This window comes from Anomaloglossus baeobatrachus, chromosome 3 (assembly GCF_048569485.1).
Source record: "Anomaloglossus baeobatrachus isolate aAnoBae1 chromosome 3, aAnoBae1.hap1, whole genome shotgun sequence".
Taxonomy (NCBI): Eukaryota; Metazoa; Chordata; class Amphibia; order Anura; family Aromobatidae; genus Anomaloglossus; species Anomaloglossus baeobatrachus.
In genome coordinates, this window is record NC_134355.1 from 483,678,521 (window position 1) to 483,701,706 (window position 23,186).

At 49.4% G+C, this 23,186-nt stretch overlaps 1 protein-coding gene across 1 annotated transcript in view; it reads left to right on the forward strand.

Annotated features, from left to right (window-relative positions):
- The first annotated feature begins 12,130 nt into the window (after positions 1 to 12,130).
- The window catches only part of TNFSF10 (TNF superfamily member 10), a 39,838-nt gene continuing 28,782 nt past the window's right edge, over positions 12,131 to 23,186 (forward strand). The window contains exon 1 of the mRNA XM_075338551.1: positions 12,131 to 12,290. Within this exon, the coding sequence (XP_075194666.1) occupies positions 12,165 to 12,290 (126 nt within the window). The 5' untranslated portion in view covers positions 12,131 to 12,164. The remainder of the gene's footprint in view (positions 12,291 to 23,186) is intronic.

The following is a 23,186-nucleotide window of genomic DNA, read 5'->3' on the forward strand; positions in this document are numbered from 1 at the left end:
TGGCAGCGGCAGGGACTGCTCAGTGGTGGAGTGTGTCCGCGGTCCCGGCTCAGTGGTGGCAGCGGTGGCGGCTCAGTGGTGGGAGCGGTGGCGACTGCTCAGTGGTGGCTGCGGCAGGGACTGCTCAGTGGTGGAGTGTGGCCGCGGTCCCGGCTCAGTGGTGGCAGCGGCGGCTCAGTGGAGGGAGCGGCGGCGACGGCTCAGTGGTGGGAGCGGCAGGGAGTGCTCAGTGGTGGAGTGTGTCTGCGGTCCCGATTCAAGTAATGGCGCCCGGAGCGACGCATGCGCAGATGGAGCTCCGGGAGTCAGCGCGTGCGCAGATGGAGCTCTCATCCAAGAGCTCCACCGGCGCCATCATTTGAAAGTGGGACCGCGGACAACTGGTAACATGCTGCACAGCCGCCCGCACCGCATGCACAGAGTGGCAGCCAGCAGGCTGCCCGCCCACCCTGCGTACAAGCCGCCGGGTACCTGTGCTTGCGTGCGGTGGCAGCCGGGTACCCATGGCTGTGTGCGGGCGGCAGCTGGGTGACTGTGTGAGGGCGGCAGCCGGCTGCCGCCCGCACGGGCACCCGACTGCCGGTCGCAAACAGCACCCGGCTGCCGCCCGCACACAGCCATGGGTACCCGGCTGCCACCGCATGCAAGCACGGGTACCCGGCTGCCGACCCCACACTGCACCCGCTGCCGCCCGCGCACAGCCACGGGTACCCGGCTGCCACCGCACGCAAGCACCCGCTTGCATGCAACCACAGGCACCCGGCCGCCCGATCGCCTCAGACAGGACCCCCCCCCCGGTACCGCTTTATAAGACGCACCCCCCATTTTCCTCCCAAATTTTTGGGAGGAAAAGTGCGTCTTATAAAGCGAAAAATACGGTAAATACTTTTTTCCCCACTGTAAAGCTGGCGTCGCACGCTACTATATATCTGACGATATGTCGGTGGGGTCACGGAATTCATGATGCACATCCGGCATCGTTGGAGATGTCGTAGTGTGCGACAGCTCCGAACTACTGTTAATGAGCAAAAATAGTCACCTTATTGTTGCTCGTTGACACGTCATTCCTTTTCATAATGTCGTTCCTCCTTCTGCGCGCCGGTTGTTCGTCTATCCCGAGGCAGTACACATTGCTACGTGTGACATCCCTGGAACGACAAACACAGCTTACCTGCATCCTGCCGGCAATGAGGAAGGAAGGAGGTGGGCGGGATGTTGCGGCCGCGCATCTCCGCCCCTCCGCTTCTATTGGGCGGCCGCTGTGTAACGTCGCTGTGACGCCGAACGTCCCTCCCCCTTCAGGAAGAGGATGTTCGCCGCCCACAGCGACGTCGTTAGGGAGGTAAGTACGTGTGAAGGGGTTTAACGACTTTGTGTGCCACGGGCAACGAATTTCCCGTAACGCACGAACGACGGGGGCGTTCCTAAGGGATTCATTCCTGACAGACATATTTTTAATTTAATCCATGCAATTAGCTCATTCATAATGCAGTGGTCACAATTCTAGTGATATTATTATTAGATTTATGTGACCTATTGCTTCATTAATATATTAATAAAATGCCTAGACATTCACCTAAGTATCACCTAGACATTCACCCAAGTATTGACTTTTTTTGTGGAAGAAATCACAAATTCCTTATATTAGTATTGCAGGCCTTTACCCTAGTCCTATATAAGATAACATAACATGGTCGATTATATTGAGCATGTACAGTCTGGCGGCTTCCATGATTACACAGATGCGTTCCCAGGAACTGCATCCACAAAGAGCTGTCAAGGTAGGTACAGGGAAGTACCAAGTGAACGGCGAACCAAGGGAAGGGGAACCCAGTGTCTAGGGAAGCTAACCACATCTACCACTGGCCCCTGGCTTCCCTCACCACCCTACATAGGTTACACACCTATGCGCCGAGCAGGATACCTGAGACTTGCTAACCCTGAGCTGGGCTCTAGGTAGGGAACGGATGGGATGAGTGCTTAGTCAACCCCACTAAGTACTAAAGAACAAACAGGAAATACACACAGAGAAAAGTATATGAATAATTTATCTCCAGATGACTCAGGGAGAGGATCTGCAACAACAACGTTTCTCAAGATGAATACATGCCGAATGCTTGCATTCAAGACCTATAAAGGGTATTAAAACCTTATAATACAGATTACACCAGCACTTAGATACACAAGAGGACGGTGTGCTGAAAGACAGTGTGCTACAGGAGTGTACTGATGGAGATAGACACACTACAGTACAGGAAAAACTAATTACAAAGGAGCTGCACGTAGCTGACAAACTCATAGGTATTAAAACCTATCACCAGTAAAGAGCAAGGGGGAATGAGAGTATTTAAAGACACAAAGGGAAGTGCTGATGATTAACAGCTGAAAGGTGAGGAAATCCGCAGGGCCCTAAAGAGAAAGGGATTAATCCCAAGCAGGTAGAAAATGAAAGTCAGGGAGCAGCTTGTGTAGCCAAACGCTATGAAATTCTACAGCCAGACACCACAGGATGTAAAAAACGAGAATCAACAATGATTTATTTATGCGCTCGGCCTGACCATTCGACTGAGGATGTAAGACAGAGGAAAAAGACAACTACACCCCCAGTCGCGCACAATATGCTTTCCAAAATTGGGACACAAATTGGTTCACTGATCTGAGACCACAAGGGAAAGAACCCTGTGAAGCTTCACAATCTCACTGATAAACACCTGAGCCAGAGTCTTGGCATTTGGAAGTGCTGGTAGCGCGATGAAATGTGCGATCTTACTGAACCTATCCACAACTACTAAAACCACAATCTTTCCCGAAAGCAAAGGTAGGTCAGTAATGGAATCTATGGATAAATGAGTCCACGTTCTATTAGGGATAGCCAAAGGCAGAAGAGTTCCTGAAGGATAAGTATGCATTACCTTGGAATGTGCGCAAATACTGCAAGCTGACAAATAGTGAACGACATCCTGATGCAACCTAGGCCACCAAAAACAATAAGAAAGGAGGTCTGAGGTTGCTTTACTACCTGGATGAAGCATAAGTGCAGTATCGTGATGTTTCCCAATTATTTTGTGGTGCAAATTAGGTGGCACAAATAACCTTCATGAAGGGCAATAGGCCAGGGCGTCCCCTGAGCGTTCAACACCTCCTCCTTAAGCCACGGGAGCCCAATACAAATCAGAGTGCACTGAGGACAACTACCCCAGGTCACAGCTGGCACGGAGAACAAGGGGAGCGGGAACACCTGAAACCGGCACCAGTGGGTCCAGGTACAAAGTCCAAAGTAAAAGGCAAGTTGAAACTGCAATACCGGTGTGGACTGTATCCTTCTTGCCTCTGTACACATACTAACTGTTTCTTTCTATAACCCCCATCATCCACTGCTGGGGCCTGGCCCTGCTTGTGGAGGGACCAAAACACCTAAGCTGCATTACTCCACCAGCAGGACCCTGCAGCGGCGGCTTCAATAACCTGGCTGCACACCGCAAGTGGCGTAGTCAAAAAAGTCTTTCATCTTATTTTATTTTTCTCCCATTTTTCACCCCCTTTTTATCGGACCAACCCCCAGGGTCACGGAACCAGGCATCGGCCGAGACCACGACTGATTCCCCCTGTGCACCGCGTGCCCGGGACCGAGTACCCCACAGCCCTGGGGCATCACATAACAATGAAAAAATTTTAACATACTTGTCCTTACAAATATTTTCTTTTACCTCTGATTTCAAGTGTTCCCCCAAAAGGCCCATCAAAACATAGAGGTGTGCCGCCCCCGTGCCAGCAGCCAGTGCTGCTCGGATCCGGATCTACTGTACGGCTCGAAGGGTTCTCCGGACCCGGGGGTCGCGTGGACACTCTGAATAAAAGGGGACGTATTTATACGGGATTGGTTGTAAAATGTCTGTGATGCCACCCACTGTGTGTGGTGAGATGTAGCACCACCGCTGCCGTTGCGGGGGGCCCCGGGGACGTTGGGTTGGCAGCTGAATATTAACTCCTCCGTGAGTAGGGATAGATGTCCCGGAGCCCAGTGTCTCTATGCTGAGGATGGTGATTGCAGGGGCCAGCACACCCGGTGAGTCCGCTCCCGGTCCTTCGGTTGGGAGCCGTGCCCATCTGATGCTGACCCTTGGGATCTACGGGCCCTGATGGTTGCCCTATCCCTCACGGTGGGTGGTTGTCTACTTTTCGGGACTTAGGTTGGGACAGGACCTAAATTCCTGCCCTCAATTGGATAATTAGCTAGGCCGTGGGTGGCGGTCCTGGCTTCAGGGTCCAAGTACCCACTCTGTGCACGGTTTCCAGGTCGGTTCTCCAGTGTCGGCACCGGTGGGCTACAACCCTGTCCAGGTCCACCTCGGATCACCGGCAGCCGTCTTCCCATCTCCTACTGGCACTGGCTACTGTCTGCCACCTAGCCAAGGTGTCAGGGCTCCGACCCTGGCACCTATCAGCTTCACCTAAACTCCTCAACTTGACTCAAACTCAACTCTCTGCTTTTCCCGCCCTGGGCTCTCCAGACCCCTAGGTGGGTGTTTCTTTACTGCCTGGTCCCGCCCACTGGTGTGCCTGTCCTTCCCTGAGGGGGGTGATTAGGGTTTCAGGTCAGCTGACTTAACCCTTAGTGGGATGGGTGTTGTAGGGGGGCCTATGTGTGCATCCTCCTGGTTTTCCAGGGTGCTACACATAAACCTCTCCTCGGACTCTATCATCCATTCAAACCAAATGTGCACTAGTGCTAGCTGGCACTATGTATCTACCAATCACCGGAAGTACCACAACCTGTCAATCTTGACACCACCGAAACCACCTTCCTGGGCCCAACCTGGGAAACAATCCGAAACCGCTGCCAGAAAAAACTTTGTTGAACCAATCAATTCCTTCATCACCCACAATAACTGGAACTTCCGTCTTTCATCCATTTTTACATCAACAACCTGCCGCACACGATCAGCATTCCTACTATCTGAATTCATGTAGAGACTACATTGCTGATCAGGCTGACTATGAGGCAGACTCATAACAGCTGTGGCATGTCTACTCAGAAATTCCACTTCGGACTCCTTTACCTTCTTCCTCCAAAACAACCTTTGGCTCCTCAGCAACCATTAGTCCCTTGGTCACTGTTACATCATAACTGTAATCCAACTGAACTGATGACAAGCGTCGACATGAAGCGGATAAAGGCACTTCAGCTGCATGCGTGCAGCAAGCAGTTCTATGGCAGCCATATGCCCTATCCATTTCTGTCCTAGCTTCATCACTGTGTGTCTGTGATTCTGCGGTCTCAGCCTTCCTGTTCTTTTGTCTGGCACAGTGTTTGAGTGTTTGGGTACAGACGCCCCATGTTCTGTCCACTTGATGCTGTTGTCAGATCTCTCCCCCAGGACCAGCCAGTTTGCCCTAGGTGGTGGCATGACCGTGAGAATTGGCTGCCCGCATTGATACGGTAAGTACGTCTCTTTTGGGCTGGCATTTCCTGATTAATAATACGGCCATGGGACCAGGCCACATACAATGATGATGTCGGAATATCAGTGCCAGATGACGTCAGCGCTCTCTGATGTATGCGTAAACTCATTGTGGGGTGGCACTCTGGCTTGGATTCCTCCCGGACCTCTGAGCCGCCGGCCAGGTCACAATGCATGACTAATCTTTTGGAGGGACCCTGTTGGGGCCCTCTTCACACTGTCCTCTCCCACTCTGTACCCGTATACTGCCAAGTCTTTATAATGTGCCCTATCATAACAATCCCCCTCCAGACATACTGTCCCCTCCTTTCTGTGGCCTCACACTGTCCCATCATACTGCCCCTATCCATATCTCCCCCACACACACACTACCCAGTCTCTATTCTGTGCTCCCACACATTTTTATCATCTTATACTGTCTCCTCACTACCTCCTCACTCATCCCCCCTCACTGCTCATACTGTATCTGTACCCATCTCGCTCCCTTCCTCCCCTTACTGTGTCTTCAAATCTACCCCTTGCAGTGCTTAAATTTCTTGCCCCTCGCTGCTCATATTGTGTCCTCATATTCCCCCTCCTCGCTCCCCATATTTTGTCCTCAAATTCTGATTTCCCCATACTGTGTTCTCAAATTTTGATCCTTTCCTCACTTACAATACTGTGTCCTTAAATTTCTTCCTCCTTGCTCCCCATACAGTCCTCAAATTTCTTCCCATTGCTCCCCATACAGTCCTTAAAATTCTCCCTCCTTGCTCCTTATATAGTCCTCAAATTCCTCTTGCTAACCATACTGTGTCCATGTACTCTCTCCCCCCTCGCTCCCTATACAGTGTTCTCAAATCCCCCCCTCGCTCACCATACTGTGTCTGTATATATTCCCCCCACCTTCTCTCTGCATACTGTGTGCTTAAATTGTGTGCTTAAGTTTCTTCCCCCTTCCCTAATTACAGTAAATCTTTCGTGTCTTTAACTCTACTGGAGCACTTGCCACACCAAACTTCTGCCGCCTATGTGTCACCAAGTTATGATCTCAGCAGTTTGATCAGCTGGCGTAATCACGCTGCTGACGTTGCTTTGATCCGGAAGAGCCGGCAGCCAGGGTTTCAATCGTCCTTGCGCCTAAAAGACGCAATTATAATTCATCACTGGGGGCCTGTGCACTGCAGCTTTGCTGAGCCAGCTGTTAACATGTAAGTCGGCTCAGAGAACGGTCCGACTCCTACTACTGGGCGGGATGGCAAATTACAGCTGCCTAGGAGTCACCTTGGGCTGCTGCATCAAGCAGCCCGACGGCGCCCCCCTGCCGGCTGTGCCCAGGGCAAATGCCCTGTTTGCCACCCATAGATATGCCACTAGGTTGTTTTTTATTTTCTTTCTTCTGAAAGAGGCAAGTATATAGTGTGCAAACTTACACAAATCTAACCATATTACCTACACAAGGAAACATCATATGGCATAAATGTGATGCCCTGGGCAAGCCAGGGGTCACAGGTAATGACACCACCACACCCTACACCCTGGATAGGTACACCAAAGCTACACCAGAAATCCTTGTTGCCTTCCTCCAGGGGCGGATGTCCACACCAGGGGGTGGGCCAGGCAGTTGGCTCCGCCCACCGAGGAGTTCACAGTCCTGGAGGCGGGAAAACCAGGCAGATGAGTTTAGGAGTTGAGTGGTAGAGGAGCAAGTGAGAGGAGTTGAAGTGAAGGAGAAAGTGACAGAAGTAAAGCCTGAAGTTAGTCCGGGTGTGTGCCCCGGACTGAGACAGCAAGGTTATCAGACGGCGGTGACCGTCTGCAGTGGAGGCTGATCGGAGGTTGCTGAAAGGACCGTGGGCGGGTGGTGGCCCAGCGGTACCGGACCGGTATACAAAGAGAAGCCAGCACCATTGGCAGGGGCCTTTCGGATCCCGGCAAGGCTAGGAGTCGCCGTGAATTTGCCAAATCCGTCAGTGAAGGGGACCTCCGGGTCTCCCAACAACTAAGTCCCGATTGAAGGCAACAGTCCAACCGTGAAGGAGAGACACCGCCACCGCCAAGGCACCAGTTTCTCAGGGCCAGCGCCTGCGGGCAAAGAGGGGCTCCTCCGGCCCATATCCAAGTCGGGGAGCGGTTAACCGGTGGGAATCCATCGCTACTAACATTGAACATAGGTGCAGGGAAAAGAGATAGTCACCGCTAACTACCGGGGAAAAGCATCAGCAGCCGTCCGTGGGAACCGTCCTTCCAGCTGTGTGTTCTACCGAGAACTGTGTCAACGTCTCAGGCTGAGTGAGTACCACCGTGCCGTACGGCACAGCGCTGCCCCCGCAACCCTGCACCTCCCCAGGCCCTGCACCTGGCCTGCCATCCATCCTTACCCCATCACTGGGCCCCGGGACAACCAACCCCCTACCCACGGAGGGGAGAAATAACAACAAAGCTGCTCCCTGTCACCGCTCCCGGGATCCCTATACAGAGCAGTGGTGGTGTCCACACAATCACCACAACCGTGGGTGGCGTCACGGACAACAATAAATCCCCAAAACCAAATCTAATCCCCGGGATCCGGCACATCGCTCGAGCCACCGAGCAGCAGAGGCCGCAGCAGCAGCGGCAGCCGGACCCGAGCAGAGGGAGAGCGCGGCGTCCCCTCCTCCGCCCGCGACATAAACATAATACATAGCGGCTTATGTTGCACCTATGGAGAACAGAAGAATGCTTCCAATTGGCTTAGGGTCTGAATACTGAAATATCCCCATGATGCTTGGCTTGTTCTTTGCAGGATTTGAGGTACACTTATAGACTTTAGTTCAGTTTCTACCTTTCCATTTGATTCTATAATTGTAAAATTCTTCAGATTTCACCAATATTTGTAGATTGCTACTTGCAGATACACAAACATATCTCACAGAGGCCATTAAACAATAAATCCTCAAAACCAATCCCCTTTTCACTCACGGGCGAGGAGCGCCGCTCGAGTCCCCGGGATCCGGCACATCGCTCGAGCCACCGAGCAGCAGAGGCGGCAGCAGCAGCGGCAGCCGGACCCGAGCAGAGGGAGAGCGCGGCGTCCCCGCCTCCGCCCGCGACAACTTGGTGTCACGAACAGGATCTTACCGCTCTGCCGTCTGGTAGAGGTGCGCCTTGTTCCCGCCGGAGGTGTCCGGCCAGAAAATTTCAGAAGCCGCCATCTTTGGCGCGAAAAGTTCCCGCTCGAGCGTCTTCTCAAGTAGTGGAGGCGCGAAGGCCAAAATCCCGCCCCGATAGAGGAGGAGCCGGAAAGAGGATAAGGGGGACGAAATGGCGACTGGTCGCATGTAGCCGCGGCTATAAAAGCAGGGACGCCAGGACTCTGCAGCCATCTTGTTCCTGGGAGAAGCCGCCAGCAACATGTGGATGCCGTCCCGAAGCACCGTAGCCCCCGTGCCGGGAACCGCGGCGTGGGTGGAGATCCGGACCGCGTAGCTCTACCAGAGGCTGCAGGTCAAAATGCAGCTCCTCATGGAGGAGTGGGAGACCGACATGGCAGAGGTTATAGCGGCCGTGCGGAGACGCGAGGAGGAAGCTGAGAAAGGGAGGGTGAGTGACCCACGCCCCGATGCCCTTGAAGGGCCGGTCATCGCGGCTGCGGGACCCGGTCTAAACCCTCTCCCCCTGCTAACCCCCTCGCCACCTGTCCCGGAAGCCGTGACCCCACCACTAGGCCCGCTGCCACCGCAACCGGTAGCGATACCCAGCATGCTCGCCCCGGCGGGCCGACCTGTAGCCGGAGCCCGTAGCCGACCGGAGGTGCTGCCACGGAAAGCCCCGAAGTCAGAACCGGAGGCGTTCCCCGAGAAGTCCCCCGAGCCGGAGCCGATAGCCCACTCCGTGCCGAAGGCCCAGCAGAGGAAAGCCCCTGTGCCCATCCCCCACACCTCGGCTGAGGTTGCACCGGGTTGCCGCTGCAAGGCGGCGTCCAAGGCCAAGACACCGTGGGACTTGCCGCCCAGATCACTAACAGTGGACAGTGTCCAAAATGTCTGGCGGGGCCCGACCCGTGCGCCGGAGGTCGCAGCAGCGCCGTACTGGCACAGGGAGCCGGTACCATTGGGCCTGGAAATCGAGGAGAGAGAAAGAAAGAAGGCGGAGATGGTGGCCCGTACGATCCGGGAGGAGGAGAGCCTAAGACAAGCTACCTTCCGTGTCCGGGGCCCGTTGTATGAAGGGCAGGTGAGGCGGTTTGATGCCCGCCGGGGCTATGGATTCATTTATGAACCGGGCCTGGAGGCCGAAGTGTTCATAGCCCGGCGGGATATGAATGCCCATCTCCCAGAAGAGCACCCAGGTCGTAACCTGATGCCGGGCGACTTGGTTCAGTACACCCGGCACTGTGGGGAAAGGGGGTGGTTTGCGCTGGATGCAAAGCTGAGGGGCAGCCAGGAGGCCCGTGTGAGCGCCGCACCCCTTCCCCAAAGTGATGCCGAGGACTCTGAGTAGGGCAGCGGAGCACCGTTGTCACAGTCCCCGTTGGGACCACCTGTGTGTTGAAAGTTTCAAGTTTGCAAGTTTTGAAAACGAAAATGATTAACCGAAGTTAACCTGATTGTCTAGCCTGCTGATTGAACCGGCCGTTGCTGGCACCGTTGTCCCCGAGGGGACCGTCTAAAGTTGCGTAAGGGACTCCTTACGGACAAGCCCGTGAACTTGCAGGGCAACCACAAACGTTAGTGGGATGTAAATAAAAATGTTTTGTTGCAGCTTCCACCGTGCCGCCTCCGGAGAGGCAGATTGGAGGGAGGGCCCGCAGTGGAGCAGGCTGGGGCCCAGCCACCACCAGAACCGGTGGCTACCCTCTGGAAGGGAAGGACAGATCCCGCTCGGGTGACTTGGTTCAGGACTGGGGTCAAGGGGTGCTGCCTGTTTCTTAGGGGCAGCATCAGGGCCAGGTTACTTGGGTGGGAGAGAGCGGCAGCCGCAACCGTTACCTTAACGTTTAAGAAAAGTGCCTCCCGTTGTGGGATGATGTTATTCTACTTGTATTGTGTTTTTTATCTTTTTCAGAGAAATAAAACCGGTGTTGGATGGGCAGCCCGCGGACGGTCTGCCTTTTGCTAAGGGGGAATGTGACGCCCTGGGCAAGCCAGGGGTCACAGGTAATGACACCACCACACCCTACACCCCGGATAGGTACACCAAAGCTACACCAGAAATCCTTGTTGCCTTCCTCCAGGGGCTGATGTCCACACCAGGGGGTGGGCCAGGCAGTTGGCTCCGCCCACCGAGGAGTTCACAGTCCTGGAGGCGGGAAAACCAGGCAGATGAGTTTAGGAGTTGAGTGGTAGAGGAGCAAGTGAGAGGAGTTGAAGTGAAGGAGAAAGTGACAGAAGTAAAGCCTGAAGTTAGTCCGGGTGTGTGCCCCGGACTGAGACAGCAAGGTTAGCAGACGGCGGTGACCATCTGCAGTGGAGGCTGATCGGAGGTTGCTGAAAGGACCGTGGACGGGTGGTGGCCCGGCGGTACCGGACCGGTATACAAAGAGAAGCCAGCACCAGGGCAGGGGCCTTTCGGATCCCGGCAAGGCTAGGAGTCGCCGTGAATTTGCCAAATCCGTCAGTGAAGGGGACCTCCGGGTCTCCCAACAACTAAGTCCCGATTGAAGGCAACAGTCCAACCGTGAAGGAGAGACACCGCCACCGCCAAGGCACCAGTTTCTCAGGGCCAGCGCCTGCGGGCAAAGAGGGGCTCCTCCGGCCCATATCCAAGTCGGGGAGCGGGTAACCGGTGGGAATCCATTGCTACTAATATTGAACATAGGTGCAGGGAAAAGAGATAGTCACCGCTAACTACCGGGGAAAAGCATCAGCAGCCGTCCGTGGGAAACGTCCTTCCAGCCGTGTGTTCTACCGAGAACTGTGTCAACGTCTCAGGCTGAGTGAGTACCACCGTGCCGTACGGCACAGCGCTGCCCCCGCGACCCTGCACCTCCCCAGGCCCTGCACCTGGCCTGCCATCCATCCCTACCCCATCACTGGGCCCCGGGACAACCAACCCCCTACCCACGGAGGGGAGAAATAACAACAAAGCTGCTCCCTGTCACCGCTCCCGGGATCCCCATACAGAGCAGCGGTGGTGTCCACACAATCACCACAACCGTGGGTGGCGTCACGGACAATATCCCCAAAACCAAACCACCCCTTTTCACTCACGGGCGAGGAGCGCCGCTCGAGTCCCCGGGATCCGGCACATCGCTCGAGCCACCGAGCAGCAGCGGCAGCCGGACCCGAGCAGAGGGAGAGCGCAGCGTCCCCTTCCTCCGCCCGCGACATAAACATAATACATAGAGGCTTATGTTGCACCTATGGAGAACAGAAGAATGCTTCCAATTGGGTTAGGGTCTGAATACTGAAATATCCCCATGATGCTTGGCTTGTTCTTTGCAGGATTTGAGGTACACGTATAGACTTTAGTTCAGTTTCTACCTTTCCATTTGATTCTATAATTGTAAAATTCTTCAGATTTCACCAATATTTGTAGATTGCTACTTGCAGATACACCAACATATCTCACAGAGGCCATTGCAAGTCTTGTAATCTTTAAATCAAACCAATAAAATAAACTTGAACTAGAGCCATGGATCAAGTAGAAGGTAAAACGAAAGTCAGCGTATGGTGTCCCTCCTCCCTATATGAGGGCGGACAGGACAGAGTAGTGCAGCACTCAGGCAGCAATCCTCCGACCATGAACATGAAGGCTACGCCAGGATCCCCCTACCTCCCCCTGGCTGGAATTGTCATTTTCATACTTTTGCTTCAGTCTCTATTTTTTGCAGCCACACTTATTTACTTCAGAAATGAAATGAAACAGGTATGCTGCGCCTTCTTCACCTTTTGAAGCTTTACAGACTGAAGCTTCCCTAACAGCTGGGGGTGAAAGCCTTCTCTCAGTAGCACATATACAGTATATATATATATATATATATATATATATATATATATATATATATATATATACACACACATACACACACATATATACTTCACATACCCTATATTTATGCTATATGTTTCCCTTCCTCCTGTCTTTTCTCAGCTTACTGTGGGACAAAGGTAATAAATCAGGCTGCATTCCTTCTTTCACTTCTGAGTTTTTACACTTTGGTTCCTTTGTGCTATTTTTCTATGGCTTTTCGAGGGTGTATAAACCTTCTACAATATTGTTGCTCTGCAGCTGCTGTATACCCTAGTTAATACCGATGGATAGTTTCCAGAAATCACAAGGTTGTCCAATATTTGTGTCTGGAAATGGTCCCAGTGCACACTATCGCTGGTTTTCTGGTTAGATATAAAGCTTATTATCTTTTTATTATTCTGTTTTCCATGAAATATGCTGAGATTGCTGTTTAACTATCTGGGACTGTACTGTCTGCACAATAATTCTCTGATGAAAGTTACTGCTGAGGTATATGTTCAGTGCTACAGCACATAAAGCAACAGATCAGACATTAACAAACACAACACTTCTGCTTTTGACATATTTGGGTCACCTACATCTGCAGCTTGTCCCATCTTCATATCTCACACAGAAATGCAATAATGTGATATTACAATGTCACTCAGTTGTGGGGGTTGTGTGCTGTTACAGGGTTGCTCAGTTGTGGGGGTTGTGTGTTGTTACCGTGTTGCTCAGTTGTGGGGGTTGTGTGTTGTTACAATGTTGCTCAGTTGTGGGGGTTGTATGTTATTACAATGTTGCTCAGTTGTGGGGGGTTGTGTGTTGTTACAATGTTGCTTAGTTGTGGGGGTTGTGTGTTGTTACCCTGTTGCTCAGTTGTAAGGGTTGTGTGTTGTTACAAATGTTGCTTAGTTGTGGGGGTCGTGTGTTGTTAGAAATGTTGCTCAGTTGTGGGGGTTGTTACAGTGTTCAGTTGTTGGGGTTGTGTTATGGTACACTTGCTCAGTTGTGGGGGTTGTGTATTGCTACTATTGCTGAGTTGTGGGTGTTGTGTGATGTTACAGTGTTGCTCAGTTGTGGTCTGTTGTGTGATGTTATAGTGTTGCTCAGTTGTGGGTTGTTGAGTAATGTTACAGTGTTGCTCACCTGTGGGGGTTATGGGGTGTTAGTATTACTCAGATGTGGGAGTTATGTTCGTGTTGCTCAGTTGTGGGGATTGTGTGTTGTTCGTGTTGCTCAGTTGTGGGGATTGTGTGTTGTACGTGTTGCTCAGTTGTGGGGATTATGTGTTGTTTGTGTTGCTCAGTTGTGGGTGTTGTGTGATGTTCATTTTGCTCAGTTGTGGGAGTTGTGTGATGTTCGTGTTGCTAAGTTTGTGGGGGTTGTGTGATGTTCGTGTTTCTCAGTTGTGGGCTGTTGTGTGATGTTACAATGTTGCTCAGTTGTGGGGGTTTTGTGATATTCGTGTTGCTCAGTTGTGGGGCTTGTGTGATATTCATGTTGCTCAGTTGTTGGGGTTGTGTGTGATGTACGTGTTGCTTAGTTGTGGGAGTTGTGTGATGTTTCATTGTTGCTCAGTTGTGGGCTGTTGTGTGATGTTACAATGTTGCTCAGTTGTGGGGGCTGTGTGATATTCATGTTGCTCAGTTGTGCGGGTTGTGTGATGTTCGTGTTGCTCAGTTGTGAGGGTTGTGTGTGATGTTCATGTTGCTCAGTTGTGGGGGTTGTGTGTGATGTTCATGTTGCTTGGTTGTGGGCTGTTGTGTGATGTTACAATGTTGCTCAGTTGTGGGGGTTGTGTGATGTTTGTGTTGGTCAATTGCGGGGGTTGTGTGATGTTCGTGTTGCTCAGTTGTGGGGGTTGTGTGTGATGTTCATGTTGCTCAGTTGTGGGAATTGTGTGATGTTTCATTGTTGCTCAGTTGTTGGCTGTTGTGTGATGTTACAATGTTGCTCAGCTGTGGGGGTTGTGATCTTTTCATCAAAAGCTTAGTGTGTAACCACATCCAAGAAGTTTCAGGATGTTTTGACCATACAGTAAAGCAGTAGTAATCTTGTGATCATTTTGCAATTCTGCAGAATTTCCTCTGCTGGATGCTCGAGAATTGTGGCTGCACTGGTGTTTACATGAATGTCCATGTAGTAGTCAGACATCTTGTTGTTAGAGGCTACGATAGAGATGTAGGTGTGTTAGCGGGTAAACAAACACAACCCTGTAACCGTAAATCACAAACAGTGCTTGGCTATGTGACCCCTGCTAGATAAAGGTAGATATCCCATTTCAATTCCAAAATTATAAAATGCTCAATGACAGTGGTTTAATCTACAGTACACAAATGATTTATGTATAGTTGGGTTATAGGGACGGAAAAGGGACTAAATGCCAGGGGCCTCCAAAAACACTCTAATGACTGCAGACTAGGTCTATGTTCACACTGAGTATTTCAGGAGGATTATAGTGTAGATCCATTCAGATATCCTTGAGATTCTTGGAAAACTCTTCATATTCATTTCTATGGGAAATCTACTTTGCTGTTCATACGAGGAGATTTTTTTTTCTTAAAGATATTCTCTCTTTCTGAAAAAGTTTTGAAAAACGCCTATTGGGAAAAAAGTGTAGGTCACTTTAAAGCGGATTCCAAACTAATCTGAAGAATCTGAGAATCTGGTCCAAACTAAACACTGTCAAATCAACAGGTTAAAAACAGACTGGTTTCAGGAAAGAAAACTCTTCTAACCCTTCTAAAAAATTTTCAAAACATCTTCAATACCCTTTAGGAACTGCGTCAGGAAAAAGAAACGTTACGAAAAGAAGTGCATGAAGTGTTGAACTGCATGAAAAGCTTCTTGGGAACACTGTGAATATAGCCTTGCTATTGGTCTGCTAGTCTAAGGCTGTAAAAAAAACCAAAAAACTGAGCTGTGACAAATGTTCAATAAACATGCAACATTACAAGCATGTGAATTGCAGCCTCAAGACTAGAAAAAAACCAAGGAGAAAATTGTAGAAAAAATACCCTGACTATAAATAAATAAATTGCAAGTGCTTAATAAACAGGGTACTTAGTATATACATTTTTGCAAAAAGGTAAGAAGCTGTCTCACCTCGTCACGGTGTACCCATCTGAGACAGTCCCTAACCTACTAAAGTTAAAAACATATTCTGTACCTGACTAGTGTCATGTCAGAACTCCAATATGAATGGTAAAGTGGTCAGCTGGGTCCCAGATTAAATACACAGCAAAAAAGTGAGAAGCAGGTAATTGTTCAGCCTCAGTATCAGGAGGGCTGCACCCCCAACTTGCATTAAAGCAAGATAACAGACAAAAAAAACCCAAAAAACTGAGCTGTGACAAATGTTCAATAAACATGCAACATTACAAGCATGTGAATTGCAATTCACATGCTTGTAATGTTGCATGTTTATTAGCAAGTCGTTTTTTTAATTTATTTATTTTTTTTACTGCAAGATATAGCCCCGCCCACTGGCAGCTGTGATTGGTTGCAGTGAGACAGCTGTCACTCAGCGTGGGGGCGTGTCTGACTGCCGGTGGGCGGGGGAAGCAGGGAATACGTGATGGATTAATGAGCGGCTGGCATTTTCAAAAGAGAATAAGTGAACGCCGTGCTGCGCAGCATCGGTGATCGTGGATTGGTAAGTATGAGAGAGGGGGTGGGAAGGAGAGACCGACATGGACAGAGAGAGAGCTAGAGACATAGAGATTGAGAGAGACGACCGACAGAGAGAGAGAGACGAAAGACCTGCCTTTGTTATGTTAAATAAAAACATGTGGATCGCAATAATAATGCAATGCAAGTGCACTGCTTCACATTTTGGCAGCGATTTTCTACAACTCATTGATTTCAATAGGTGTAGAACGCTGCCAAAATGGCAAAAACAATTGACATGCTGCTTCTTTGAACGCAGAGTTTTTGCCCAAAATTATGCAAATTAAACGCAGCGTATGTTAACGCAAAGTGGGGACAAGAAATTCACATTTTCCATAGACTTTGCTGGAAAATCAAAACGCATGCCTTTTGGCATGAAAACGCTGCAGTTCAAAACGGACCTAAAAAGCAGCTGAAAAGCAGGTGAAAACGGAAAGTGCGGACACAGCCTAAAGGCTCATGCGCACGTTGCGTAAATGCATGCATCCTGCGTCCCCTATGAAGATTGTGCATGATACGTTCGCACGTTACTTTTATGAACGCAGCGATTTGGGTGCTAGAATTTTAACCCAAATCCGTGCGTTCATAAAATGAGCATGTCAATTATTCCGTGCGCTATGGATGCTGCTCCCACTCTGTCTATGGTGGGGGCAGCAGCCATAGCGCATCAAATCTGCTTTTTTTGTACAGAAAAACTGCATCCATTATGTAGTGTTTCTGCAGCGATTTGACGCGCACATGTGCTGTCAAATCGCTGCAGAATATTCAGCAGTTACGTGCGCATGAGCCCTAAATCTACTACTAGTCCCTAAATTGTGAGTCCTGTTCTCTGGCCGATGAATAGCAGCACTATTATTAGGTGGGGTCTGGTGTTATTAAGTTACTCTGTATTGCTAAGTTTAAGAGCTCGCTCACACGAGCGTATACATCGGACGATGGAACTTGTTCCAATGTTATATTAGGGGCAGTGCTGATCAGCGTCTCGATTTGGCATGAGAAAAAAAATCAAACCATGCTGTGATTTGCACCACAAATTGGATGGCAGGCACCCAGTCAAGTCTACGGGTGCGTGGAAATCATCAGACTGCACCTACAGTACATGACATCTGAGTGCAGTCCAATTTCCGTGGACTCACAGAATGGAGAAGATGGAGAAATTTTGTTCTCCATCTTCTCCTGACATTAGCACATAAGAGAATCAATGCTCGTGTGACCCCGGCCTAAATGGTATACTTGGCTAGTTTTCTCTTCTTTTTCCAAGGGACTTTGATGTTGGCTGAAGTTTAATTTTACCCATTAGTAGACAATAAAAGAAGATGCATTGTACTTTAGCTTTCTGTGAATGTTATCTGTTATGAAGGTTATAAGGTACAAGGCTGTATAAACTGACTGTAAAGTGATAAAAGTATACAAGGCAATGTTCTCGGGCGCTGATGTTACAAGCAGATTCCAAGTTAGACTCCTAGCAGGCTGCACCTCTGGGTTGACCATAGTTCACACTATATTATTATTACCAGATATCATTTGATAAACATCCAAAATAAGTAGATAACCTGCATGTTCAAGGATATGATATTAGAGAACTCTTCCTTGAATGATTTTTACAGCGCACATAAATACCAAAAATGTTCATCTTTAAAATGCTGTACAAAACTAAATAATCCAACCAAAGGCCGTGTTCTCTAAGTGCAGTGCACAGGTGCTGTTTTTTTTTGTTTGTTTGTTTGTTTTTTTAGCTAAGTCCCGAAGTTGAACATTGAGATTAAGAATAATTATTAGCTTCATACTTAAGGTGTTGAGGTTTTTTATGATAAATAACTGATATAAAACCCTACATGGGCACCTGAAACAAGCTGAATATCCACTATTGAAGATGACATTTTAATCTATATAACTCCAGTATTTTGTCTGGCTTTATTTTTCATGTTTTTGTATAGCAGTAGTTAGAGCTTTTGTCATATTTTTGCTATCTACAGCGGTCATTTGGGAGAGCTTTGAAATACACTGCACACAAACTGTATGTGACACCCAATAATACCGCACAATGCATTAAGCATTTACACACCCCCTAGTGGTGGCTGCAGGCAGTTTGGACTTCAAGATGTAATGCACCACTCCAGCGTTTTGTGTTTTTGTTTTTTTATTGTGTTGGGTATTTAAATTTCCCTCCTGGAGTGGTATCACTAATCCAAGTTCTCTGCCCCTGGTAAAATACTTACCAGCCGTTGGCTTTTGCTTTTTGGCGCCGCTGAATGGCTGGAAATCAAAGCTAATGGTCATAATGATTTTCAATTAAAGTCTTTGACAGCCTCTTTCTGGCTCTCATAGACTTACATTGATAATGTCCGAATAGCTCAGCAAACACTGGAGTGATCCGGCAGGTCACAAATTGCAGAAAATGACTGGAGTATCGCCTATAATATAAGAAGACGGTGGCTGGTAAGTATGCTACGCGCAGTAAACTTATAGTTATAATACTACTCCAGCGGTAAAATTAAAGGAAGCACTGGGTGGTGTTTTACTCAATTGGTCAGATTTATCGTGGCACCTATATTAGTATTGTATGAGGGTAAGTTCCCACGATGAGTATTTGGGGCATTTTTTCCCACCTCATAATTTCACTGTGCAAAAAAGGCAGCACATTACAGTTCCAGAAAAGTGAATGGGATTTATAGAAATGTCATGACATTAATTTTTAATTACACACAGACCTATGCTACATGTCAATTTCTATTGCATTCTATATGCGGATTTTACCCATAGACTTGAATGAGATGAGTAAAATCAGCAGGTAAAAAATGCATATCCGGATTAAGGGCTCATGTGCACTTAACTGCATAATATTCTGCAGCGATTTGACAGCACATGTGTGTTTCAAATCGCTGCAGAAACGCTGCATAATGAATGCAGTATTTTTGTTTAAAAAAAGCCGATTTCATGCGCTCGGGATGCTGCCCCCACCATAGGCAGAGTGGGATCTGCATCCAGAATGCACAAATAATTGACATGCTGCTTTTATGAACGCACGGATTTGGGTCAACATTTTAGCACCCAAATCGCTGCGTTCATAAAAGCAACGTGCACACGTGTCATGCACAATCTTCATGGTTGTGCAGGGGATGCAGGACGCATGCATTTACGTTGCAGTGCTATACACAGCGTAAATGCATGTCAGTACACAATGTGCGCATGACCCCTTAGTGTGTTTCTGTACGGAAAACGCACCAAAGACACACTTAATCCACACCTGACTTTTTCAATAAAATATTATGAAAGCTAAAGAACAGAAAGGTTTATAAAACAAAGTTGTTTTCTTTAAAACATGACATACCAAAAAGAGACAGAAACCACAATAGAAAAAAAGGATAAAAAAGCCTGAGGCCTAAAACACACATCCGTGAAAACCATGTCCGTGTAAAACGGGCGGTTTTCCGGTCCGTTTTCCGTTTTTTAGGTCCGTTTTTATGGTATGTGTGGCCTGCGTATGTATCCTGTATGCTAGCCGTATGTGCATGTGAAATGTCCGTGTGTGCGTGTGAAACTTAACTGACATGCGTTTGTGTTGTCCGTGTGGAATGTCCGTGTGTGATGCAAAATGTCGTTTACTACATGTCGGCAGACAGCAGACTGAGTAGCGCGATGAGAATGAACTCAGTGACAGCTCAGCTGATCGCGCTACTCACCTCAGTTGCTGAGTGGAGCTGACCGAAGCGGCGGTGAGTAGCGCGATCAGCTGAGCTGTCACTGAGGTTACCCGCGGCCACCGCTGCATCCACCGCTGGATCCAGGCAACCTCAGTGACAGCTCAGCCGATCACGCGGCTCTCTTCATTTGCTGCGTGGAGGTGACAGGAGCGGCGGTTTCTTCTGCTGATCTGGTCACCTTCATGTAGCAGAGCTGGAAGCGATGCTGGACCATCCTGGATTCCGCCGGACATGGAGGGCTTTTTGGGGCTGATTAAAGTGGTGAACCAGGGAATGTGTTTGTGTTTTTTATTTCTAATAAAGGATTTTTCAGTTGTGTGTGTTTATTTACTGTAATTTACAGATTAATCATGGAAGGTTTCTCCGGGAGACGCCTGACATGATTAATCTAGGATTTAGTGGCAGCTATGGGCTGCCATTAACTCCTTATTACCCCGATTTGCCAACGCACCAGGGCAAATCGGGAAGAGCCGAGTACAGTCCCAGAACAGTCGCATCTAATGTATTCGGCCATTCTGAGTGGCTGCTGACTGATATTGTTAGGCTGGGGGGCTCCCCATAACGTGGAGCTCCCCATCCTGAGAATACCAGCCTTCAGCCGTATGGCTTTATCTGGCTGGTATTAAATTTGGAGGGAACCGCACGCCGTTTTTTTAAATTATTTATTTATTTATTTCTATACTCCATAGTGACACGCCCACCGGCTGCTGTGATTGGGTGCAGTGAGACACTTGTCACTCAGCGTGGGGGCGTGTCTCACTGCAACCAATAGGCGCCGGTGGGCGGGGAAAGCAGGGAATACGAGATTGTTAAATGAGCGGCCGGCTTTTTCAAATTAGAAAAAGCCGCCGGAGCAGTGTGAATGCCGTGCAGCGCCGGTGATCGGGGATAAGTGAGTATGAGAGAGGGGGGGACACTTCAGTCACTCGGGGGATTAGAGGTCACCGGTGAATCCTTCACAGGTGACCGCTAATCAGTACACGGCACACAGACAGAGCCGCGGCATGACAATGAAGCCTGGTGAAGTTCACCCGAGTTCATTCTCATCCCGCTACTCTGTCTTCCGACATGTAGTAACGACATTTTGCATCACACACGGACATTTCTCACAGACAACATAACCACACATCCGTGCAAGGAACGTTTTATTTGGACTCCCATAGGCTAATGTGGCGCCCTGGACAAGCCAGGACGTCACAGGTACTACAACAACACACCCCACACCCCGGCTAGGCACATCAAGGTCAAACACAAATCCTTGTTGCCTCCCTCCAGGGGCTGATGTCCACACCAGGGGGTGGGCCAAGCGGTTGGCCCCGCCCACTGAGGAGTTCACAGTCCTGGAGGCGGGAAAAGGAGTCAGATTAGTTTTTGAGTTGGAGAAGTGAAGTGGTAGCAGAGGAGACTGACCGTGTCCGGGTGCGTGGCCCGGGCACATACAGCAAGGTTGGCAGACGGTGGTGACCGTCTGCAGGAGAGGCTGATTGGAGTGAACTGTAAGGACCGGGGACGGGCGGTGGCCCGACGGTACCGGATCGGGGAACAAAGAAAAGCCAGCACCATTCGACAGGGCTTACGGACCCCGACCAGGCTAGGAGTCGCCGTAAAACTGGTCAAATCCGTTAGCCAAGGGAACCTCCGGGGTTTCCCAGCAGTCAAGACCCGATTGAAGGCAACAGCTCACACCGTAAAGGGAAACACAGTCACCGCCAAGGCTACAGTTCCCATGGCCAGAGCCTGCGGGCAAAAGGGGCTCCTTCAGCATCCATCCAAGCTGGGGAGCGGGTTACCGGTGGGAAGCCATTGGAACCGTAAACACAACATAGGTGCAGGGAAAGGCAGTCACCACCAACCTACCGGAGAACTACCGCAGCCGTCTGTGGGACCCGTCCCTCCAGCCGTTTGTTTTACCGGAGACTTTGCATTAATCATTGGCTGAGTGAGTACCACCGTGCCGTGCAGTACAGCGCTGCTCCCGCGACCCTGCACCTCACCAGGCCCCGTAACCCGCCTGCCATCCCTACCCCTCACCGGGGCCCCGGGACAACCAACCCCCCTACCCACGGAGGGGAGAACCAACATCCAAGCGGCTCCCTGTCATCGCTCCTGGGATCCCCATCCAGAGCAGCGGTGGTGTCACAACCTCACCACAACCGTGGGTGGCGTCACGAACAATATCCCTAAACCAAACCACCCCCCTTTCACTCACGGGCGAGGAACGCCGCTCGAGTCCCCGGGATCCGGCCCACTGCTCGAGCCACCACCGAGCAGCAGCAGCAGCCGGACCCGAGCAGTGGGTGAGCGCAGCGTCCCCTCCTCCGCCCGCGACACTAACATTATGTCCGTGTGTGCGTGCTCCGTCCCAAAAATGAACATGCTTCCGTGCCAAACGGAGCAAAAAACGTGGGACGCACACGAACACACGGAAGATCAAATAACACGCACGTGTGCCTTTAAACATAAAAAAACATGTGCACGTTTGATCGTATCTCTGGTATGTACGGAAACGGACCAAACACGCACGTTTTAAACGGATGTGTGTTGCAGGCCTGAAACAAAACACACTCAAAAACAAGTAGCTTTAGATTGGTGCAGAACTGATGCAGAAAATCTGCAGCCTAAAAAACTCACCAAATACTCATTGCCTCATGGTCTTATACCATATAAATGTTAATTATATTTTAGAATCATGTACATAAATATTTTGGATGTATTATGTGAATTTAAAAAAAGACAAAAAAAAAACAAAACCAAAAACACCTGATCATCAAAATAAAAAGTACACAAAAAAACACTGAATCATCAATGTATGATTGTAACCAACTGAAATATTACATTGTATGAATGGGTATATTGTAATATTTTAACTACACATCTGGCCACGAAAAATCCAGTGACCTGCCCTGTGTGACCTCGCGCTTAGTAATCTGGTCCAGATGTAAATCGTATAATGCTTTTTGTTTAGGAAAGGAAATGCATTGTGGAGGAGGTTGGCTTTATCTCTTCAGTATTTAATAAGGCTTCATCCTTTGTTTTGCAGCAGTGAAGTTTTTCACACTTTTGACACTTATTAATTTGTTACCAGTGATTGCAATCCTACATATCTGAAAACGAAACCATACACTTTTGTTTTTATCCGAGCGCTGTGTCAACCTTGGGAGTGTCTGGATTTCATCCTGTTTCTTTTCTCAAACAAGGAAGCTGAGCCCAGGCCAACAATGAAAGATAAGAAATGACTTATAGCTTGAGGCGTCCACTGAGGCGGGATCTATAAGGGAAGTCCTTTGTGGAGTATATATTGCACATGTGTTTACCATTACTGTAAACATTTTCAGTGCAAATTTTTCCACACAGAGTCCAAGGCAGTCTGTCAGCCTAGACCAGACCAATAGTTAGGCTATGACCGCACTTTGCGTTGCCCTACATGCAGTTTAGA